General features: G+C 32.2%; 1 protein-coding gene across 1 annotated transcript; it reads right to left on the bottom strand.

The window, feature by feature from the left end:
• Positions 1-6020: 6020 nt before the first annotated feature.
• On the bottom strand, positions 6021-8723 carry LOC139515567 (zinc finger MYM-type protein 2-like). The gene is made up of 2 exons (XM_071305185.1): positions 8070-8723; positions 6021-6336 (listed from the first exon to the last, which is right to left on the bottom strand). The coding sequence occupies exons 1-2, from the start codon at positions 8501-8503 to the stop codon at positions 6021-6023; spliced, it is 750 nt and encodes a 249-aa protein (XP_071161286.1). The 5' UTR covers positions 8504-8723.
• Between the last annotated feature and the right edge of the window lie 313 nt (positions 8724-9036).

Below are 9036 nucleotides of genomic sequence, written 5' to 3'. Positions count from 1 at the left end.
AGTTTGTCACGCCACAGTTAGAAAATTGTCTTGACGATCCTCTGAATATTTTTTATGTCAATTTGGAACAAATTTCGACTCTATTGTAAATACCTTGATATACATATACTATCAAAAACCAATTAGTGCACAACTTCTGACTGAACATAAAATATAACAAAATATCGATTCATCTTTAAAGGTGTGTTTCTAATCCACAATTGTATATGCATTTAAAAGTTTACAGATATGTAGGTCAAATTTCAGACAGCTAATTTACGTTGAGGAAAGGGATAAACATCGAATATCACTATTTCTACACTGGTTTGGCCATGATATTGCAAGAAAAATCCAAGGCATATAGCACACACTATTAATGAAATAATTAATCACATAAAAATAGAATATAGCAAGATATGAAATTTGAGTGGAGTACCATCCTTTTTTACACAAAAGTTTTTAATGTTTTTTGTGTTATTTGTTATCTTCTTTAATCAATTTAATACCTTTAAAAATAAGATTGCTGTTAAATTCATATCGTCTTTGGCATTTTCTTTAAAGATATTTGACTACCGCAAAATTGACCACCAATAATATCAATAGAAGTATTGCAAAACTTTCTTTGAGTACAATATAAGCTGTATTACTTTTTCTTTGAAATAAACTCTTTTATATCAAGTTTAATTAATGTACGAATTAAACCTATGATGGTGTATTCATGTTATATAGTTTCGAAAATGTTTTTCGTTGCTATATGAAGGTTTTTATTGTTGTGTTCTTTTATTTTAAAGCCAATTTTTCTGTGTTCTAAATTTGTGTTTCAATTATCAAGTTTTCTGTTCGCTCTATTTGTGAGTGAGTGGCATCTTATTTTTTATTATCTGTTCATTTAGTAAATTGTTTTTATTCTGCATATTGTAGGTGCATTATTCTCTTTCTTGTTAACCTCATAACATCTAATATTCTGTGATTACTTACTTTTATGTTTTATTAATGTATTTTAAGTTTTTGTAAGGAAAGGCTAGGCAAAGCAAAGGACAAAACTTGTGATTAAAATATTACATTTCAATATGGTTATTTCTTTGTTTTTCAAATCATTAATGCAAGATTTAATAAACTAGCTTAAACATATAATGTTCAGTTCCGCTTTACATTAAGAAGATAATAAAACATGTCATTCATCATCCGTAAGATAATCAATATGTCTATTTTAATAGCTATATTAGACTAGAAGTACAGAGACATTTAGAGTTTGCTATTTCTGGTAATAATTCAGGAATCGGGAAGACATGAGAAAAAACAACCTTTAATTTAAGCAGATCGGAAATAACCAAAGATGTTTAATATAAAAGGAAAACGTATATTGTTGTAAAATAACCCGTCTCTATCGAATTCGTAAAAAATAAATGCTTAATCTTACTTGCATAATAAAGATTTTTCGAACATGGCGACATAAAATTAAAAGTTGAATTACGACACAACGCAAACAAGTCCTCAATCCAGAGAACATGTAGTTCACGAAATCGTGTGAGGGAAGAAAAGTACAATACGTGATGTGATGTCTACCATTTAAAGAAAGGCAGAATAATGAAAGGCGATTGAAAACTATGTAACTGGAGATTCTATGTTTCCGCCTAAGCTATAACAATATCAAAGTTATAAGACTGCATTTCAAAGTAATTTTTGGGCAAAATACTGTAAAAATCATCGTAATATGAGGATTTCTGGGATTATTTTATAACAAACACTGATCAAATAGAATAACAATTATGGTGCATGTGTTTTCAATTGATACAGAAACCAATATAAAAAATCACAAAAAGACAAAAGACTGCATTTTAAAGTCACTTTGGGTAAAAACTCATCAGATACCAGGATTAAATTTTGTTTTTACCCCAGACACTCGTTTCGTCCACAAAAGAAGAATAACAATCATGGTGCATTAGTTTTGAATAGGTACATTTAACAATATCAAAGTGATGGTGCATAAGTTTTGAATAGGTACAGTTAACAATATCAAAGTGATAATGCATTTTGAAGTCATTTTTGGGCAAAAACTTGAATAATCTTCATAATATGAGGATCCCTGGAACTATCTAATAACACACTGAACAAAAAGTTAGAATAACCATCATGGTGCATATGTTTTGAATCTGTACAGTTATCAATATCTAAGTTATGAAAAGACAAGAATGCATTTTAAAGTTTTTTTTAGGCAAAAACTAAAAATCTTCTAAAAATGAGTATTTCTGGGAGTATTTAATAACAAACACTTAACAAATAGTTAAAATAACAAATATGGTGCATCTGTTTTGAATTGGTACAGTTACCAATATCAAAATTATATCAAAAAAGAAATAAGACTGCATTTTAAAGTCATTTTTGGGCAAAAACTGAAAAATCTTCTTATATGAGGATTTCCAGGGTTATCTTATAACAAAGACTGAACAAATGTTAGAATAACAATTATGGTGCATATGTTTTGAATCGGTACAGTTAACAAAATCATAGTTTAAACAAAGACATACAATGCATTTCAAAATCATAAAATCAAAAACTCAAACGAATGGATAACAACTTGATAATGCATATTCAGTGACTGACAATCAAGTAAATCACATGGTAAAGCTGTTACTCCTCAGGCCTACTTGCCTCACTTTCAGAGTCCTCTATTCTGGTACATTGAATGCATCCTCTTAATAGATTAGCCAGTTTTTTTTACATTGCGTACAAAATCGTCATATCTAGCATATCCTAAGTACTGAGGAAACATGAGCACCCGCCTGACATTGGCAATACCAGTCTTTATCACATATTTGTTATGAATATCTTAGGTTTTGCATATGCAATAACTTCAAAATTGCCCGGAGCAAAAAAAAGTATATTGATGTTGTGCCCTCCAAATGACGTGACGTATTTGCGTCCTTAACGACAATGGCGAACAATGACGGTGCAAAATTCTCCCGTTTGTGTATTGCCATATTCTAAAATAAATGGAAATGTGATAAAACTTTTGTGATTTTTTTTAATTTTTTAAAGATTTACATGTTTTGTTATGATTAAACTCCCCCCCCCCCCCCCCCCCCCTTTCTCTTTCCTGCAAAACGTAAATATGTGATAAATAGATTATAACATGTCTTTTCCATATTGGCCCTAGTATCATCCCTCGACCCATATCGGCCTCCGGCTAAAGCCTCGAGGCCGATATGGGAGTCTCGGGATGATACCAGAGCCAATATGGAAAAGAGCATGTTATAATCTATACTTAATAACTGCAGGCCCATACTCAATCCAAGGCAAATATAATTTTAATGAGGTATGACGACTTTGGATGTTTACCCTCAGTATATCCTGTATATCATCATTCAACATAATTATTGTAATCCCCAGCCTCATCTAAATGTTCTCATGTTTAGCTTCTTGCTTGTTTGAGCTGATACACTCCTACATTTAATATTGGTCAATTCCTCCTCAGAGAGTGGGAAATCCTTCAACAACATTTTCTGCATCCATTCTTTTTCATGCTGCAAATTTCCTGTCCAATTTTTCTTCCACCGCTCTTGTCATACAAGTCATTCCCTTTTGATGCTTACATCTTAAAATAATAATTATACAACATAAACAATTTATATATAATTAATTTAATTGTAGTTGTTTAGTGTTATCCTGTAATGTTTGATTCCCAAAATCTTGATGATGCCATTTAATATTGTATAAAATAATATTGAATTTTCAATATATACTATACAAGATTTGACAAGCCTTTAAAATGAAAGGCTTGCCGAACATTTTCCCGCTTGTTTCGCGGCGAGCACATGTAAAATTGATATGTTCCGACACTTATAATATATTCAATGTGTACACGAAACGCGCGTCTTGCGTATTAAATTAGAATCCTGGTACCTTTGATAACTATTTACACCATGGTCGTTGCCACTGCTAATGGACGTTTCGTCCCCGAGGGTATCACCAGTCCAGTAGTCAGCACTTCGGTGTTGACATGATTATCAATTATATGGTCATTTTTATAAATTTCCTGTTACAAAACTTTGAATTTTTCGAAAAACTAAGAATTTTCTTATCCCAGGAATAAGATTACCGTAGCTGTATTTTGCACAACTTTTTGGAATTTTGGATACTCAATGCAAAATTTTGTAATTGTTTGGCTTTATAACTATTTTGATCTGATGGCGTCACTGATGAATCTTATGTAGACGAAACGCGCGTTTGGCGTATTAAATTATAATCCTAGTACCTTTTGATAACTAATTATCCTGCTATAAATACAAATTAAGACGTGTAAAAAGAGTCTTAGTATAGATTTGGACAGCCTGTGTTACTGGCTCTGAATTTTAACGCGTAAAGTTCTAGAGTAGTACATGCATTCCGTGACAATGTGGCGCCATGATCAATTATCTGAAATACCAACCAGAAAGCTATGAAAAAAAAAATTGAATGTCTATGGAATATATTCTCCTTTATTCTAATAAAATTGAGAATGGAAATGGGGAATGTGCCAAAGAGACAACAACCCGACCATAGAAAAAAAACAACAGCAGAAGGTCACCAACACGTCTTCAATGTAGCGAGACATTCCCGCACCCGGAGGCGTCCTTCAGCTGTAAGTCTATCATACTTAAGAAGCAATAAAATTATAAAGAAATAAATCGTGAACTTCATTTGTCGCTTCACTATCTACCTAAAAAGTTGACACGGTGTTATATTAACTACTGTTTTTTTCTTGCCACTAGACATTTTAAGACTTTCATGTTGGTCAAAAGGTTTTTAGCATTGATGTTGTAACGTGAAAAAGTAAATTCACAAAAATACTGAACTCCGAGGAAAATTCAAAACGGAAAGTCACTAATCAAATGTCAAAATCAAATGACAAAACACATCAAACGAATGGACAACAACTTGTCACAATTTTTCAATAGCTAGACGCGTAAAGAATGTAATAGTTTGAAATATTGCATGCTCATAAAACATTATTGTTATATTCTGTTTTTCGGTTAGGACTGCATCCATTGTTATTGTCATATATTGTCAATTCCGTGTTATTTGAATAAATAACATAGGTTTAAACCAAACAAACGAATTACAGATACTCGACATGTTTCTCAATGTTATCTAAATGATAATGCAAATATGGAATGTTGACTTATCGAAAGATAAACCTCTAAGTATTTGTATTCTATTCATTTATTCATGAATAACCTCTTTGATACTTATCGGATAATAAGAAATATCTTTGATGATACTGTTAGTTCGTGAATAATTCAATCTTTGCATCTCAAGTCCATTTTCATAGATACTTGGTATGTCTTTATGATATACGAAATTGCCCATTGTACTTGAAGTTTGAAACTTAATTCTTTTTATGTTTAGAACATAGTAAAGTGCTTTCGACCAATGAAATGCAAGGATTTTCACCCTCTTAATAGTGAAGAATGACACAAAACATGTTCTTATTTAGTGATTATCTTATTGTTATGCTCTGAATTACAAAGGGCCAATTAGTGTTGCCAATATTGCCTAGAGGCAATTCGCAAGGACAGTGTACTGAAAAAATAGTTATGACCCCAGGCTTTTTAATCAAGATTCAATTATTTGTATAAATTTAACTGTAATAAATATTCTTTAATACACAAGCAGTTCAAATTTCTAAACAATATCTTTTCCATTTTTGAAAATGACAACTTTGTTTATACAATTTGGCACATTTATTGTCATGGTACTATTATCGTTTTCTTTGTCTTCGAAACTGTGCTGGTTACTTTTGGCAATGGACAAGTCATTTTCTTGCTTAACGTTTTTGCTTGTGGGTACTGGAGGCTGTAATGCCTTGCTTACATTATCCTGTAATGTTTCTAACGGGCGTTTATATGTGTCGACGGCCGTTGATCGGTGACCACTTCTTGATTTTACAGTTGAATCGGAAAATCCGGCATTGAAAAGTGTGGTGCAGCACGTAACTTTCCCAGAATGGTTGGTGATATTACGATCAGTAGTTGAAATTCTCGCAGCCTTAAATAATTCCTTCATTTTGCTAGACAATGTGTTAATACCAATCGGCTGGACGCTAAAGCGAATAGAACCATCGTAAATAACTTGCAGTTGTAGAAAAAAACTATATTGGTTAGCCCATTTGAAGTGTAACAATTAAAAACTCCACTATCCCACATGGCCTCCTCGTCTGTTGTTAATATAGGGTCTGCCCTTTTTACGTTAGTTCCAATACCATTATTGGTTAGTTCTTTCATTCGACTGTCAAGACATTTTCTAAAAAACGCAAATGTAGATGAATCCTTTTCAAAGAGGCTCACGTCATTTCTGTTACAATCTGTTCTCAGATACCTACAAAAAGTGGTGGTTTTACTCTTTGTTTTAATACATATAAAGACTTATAAAGGATTAGTAGAACTTTTTTAAAGATGAATTGGTTGAAGAAGAAATTATTTTTCAGAAAAGTAAAATAACCGACGACGAATTGCAATACAGTGAAACCTGTCTAGTACGACCTCCTTGGTACTTCAATTTTTTGTTAGATTTTGTTAGATGTTCGGTTTAACAGATTCACATCGCATAAAATTTTATATGACTGGACTTAGGATCATATATGTTAAGTTTAGGTGGGTTTTCGATTCATTCAAGGTTCTGTTTACACTGGTTTCATTGTAGTTTAAAAACGTAGTTAAAATTGAGATTAAAATTGTCATTCGTGTTTTTTTAAACGCGAGTTTTATCTCCCGAGCGAGGGGGTGGGAGACGACCCCAGAAGACAAGAAATGTATACATGTATGAGTTTGCTTTCCAAAATTGGCCGAATGAGTTGAATATACAGCTTTTTAGTAAATCAATACAAAATGAAATTAGCCATGTTAAAACTAGACTAATTTAAACTGTAATAGTATGTCTTAGAATTAATTATTGTTTGTTTGCTGTCTCTTCACGAATACATCATATCTCAATTATCTATTAAAAACAGTATATTGAAAGTATAGGTTGAGACAATTTAAGCATATTCGGAAATAATAACATTGGGATACATAATTATTGGCAAGCAGAATAAAATTATTAGAATATCCGAAAAATAACTGTCAAATTATTTTATTGTATTTTTTTTTGTCCATAATAGTAGTTTTAAAATAACACCTTTTTATAATATATTTTTTGGTTGAAGGGTTTGGGGTATATAAATGGTATCGAATAGAGAAAAAAACACACAAAAGGAAAGGATTTTACCTTAAAAAAAACAAGGGAACACCCTTTTGATTTTTAAAGGTTTGGGGGAGGGGAAGATATTTTAAGTAAAAAAATACGATCGAACATTTTAGGAAAAAAATGCAGAATGAGCAGTGTTATAAAATCAAACTGGTAGGATGAATATGACATGCTTGTCCTTTTTGACAGTACTTGTAAACGAAAATGCAGGAGAAAGGTTTTCTGATGTGCAGTAAAAAATCAATTGATGATTTTTTTTATAAGCCCCCTGCCTAGAATTCCTGCCTCAAATGTTGCATCCACAAAACAAGTTACGATACATTTTAAAAGTAAACTATTTTTAAGGAGAGGGGCTAAAATCAAATGTAAAAGGACAGGTGAAACCTTTTGCAAAAAAAAGCAGTATGACTCATGACAAAAAGTTAAAAAAAAAGGCAAGATATATATGACACAGTAAATGTAAAATGAGGATTCAGGTAAAAGTTCGTCTCCAATATGTATTGAAAAACCCAGAATGCAAACCCCCCTTTTCCCCTCGAAATCAAATGTTTGCTCCCTTAAAACAAGTAAACGAACGTATTTCAACAGTTGTTGCCCCCCCCCCCCCCCCCCTTTTCCACCAACCCGTTTAACTATACCGAACTCCAAGACAGCGGTTACAAAAACAAATATCAAAATCAACACAAATGTAATTCATAAAATTACATTTTCATAGTTTTAGTACAATGTAACATCTACATCAAACGCTATATACTGTATTGTGGAAGCTGTGGACTACAATTCCAATAAAATGTTGATTTTGATGATTTTACTTGTAACGGCTGTCCTGGTGTTATATATATTGAAATTTAAAATTTGTAACTTACCTTTGAATGCCTGATGCTAACTGGACCAATGAATTTGGTGGATAAGGACTGGTATCAACACGTCTACATTCTTGTATAAAGTGTGCCATCCAATAGTTTAAAAGTTCATTTGAGAGTAAATTCGGATCACTTGGTATTGCATTACCACCATCAGTTATTGTTTCTTGATACAAATTTCTTTCTAAAGTCCACGCAACCCAGACGCCTAAAGCCCACTTGTTGTTATTTCTAGTCTTTTTCGGAATAGCTTTAAGAATTCTCTCTTGTAAGTCTGAATCCGACAATGGAACAGAAAATCTACGCGGGGCCGCAGCCTCACACACGACCGGCTCGTTTTCATATTTTACAAGGTCCTGAGTAGGTAAAAGCATTAAATCATTCTCGGACACTTCTTCTTTTAATTCAAAAGTTCCAATTCCAACAAGTTGATTCATTTTAGACTTAAAGATGCATACATGTTACTGACTTGAAAATAATAATACTTTTAATAGTCATTAGAGCAAGACAGTTAGCTAGAGGGGTTATTTGTTTGGCCATATTTTCAAGAACTGTGTTCATGTATACCATTTAACACAGTACATATAATTAATCAAGAATAGAGTTTATATGTTCTAAGTTTGTAAGAACATGATAACCCTCTTCTTCATGATAAGTACTCGCTAACGCTCGTACTTAACCATGAAGAAGAGGATTATCATGTTCTTACATATACTAAAAATGAAATAAAATATCGATTAACGTTAGTTTTAATGTATCGATCTCCCTGTGTATGTAAATGTGCGTAATACTTGTAATACGTTACTTAAGATAGAACAATAGTTCCTTTAATAGAACGTGCACATTTCTTTTTTTAACTTTTACTACCCGATAGAATAGACAATTTTAGAATTATCGATATAGGATGAATATACAATAGGAGTCTTAGAGATTATCTGAATCATCCAAACATGTATGCAGATGTCAAGAC

This window comes from Mytilus edulis, chromosome 1 (genome assembly GCF_963676685.1).
Source record: "Mytilus edulis chromosome 1, xbMytEdul2.2, whole genome shotgun sequence".
Taxonomy (NCBI): domain Eukaryota; kingdom Metazoa; phylum Mollusca; class Bivalvia; order Mytilida; family Mytilidae; genus Mytilus; species Mytilus edulis.
Note: the sequence above shows the minus strand (reverse complement) of the source record. Positions and strands in the feature narration are given on the sequence as shown.

Bases quoted from the DNA above. Each gene is read 5' to 3' on its own strand.
- LOC139515567 (XM_071305185.1), bottom strand. From the start codon at position 8,503: ATGAATCAACTTGTTGGAATTGGAACTTTTGAATTAAAAGAAGAAGTG. The intron at 6,337-8,069 runs GTAAGTTACAAA...CACTTTTTGTAG, and splicing joins TTAGCATCAGGCATTCAAAG to GTATCTGAGAACAGATTGTA.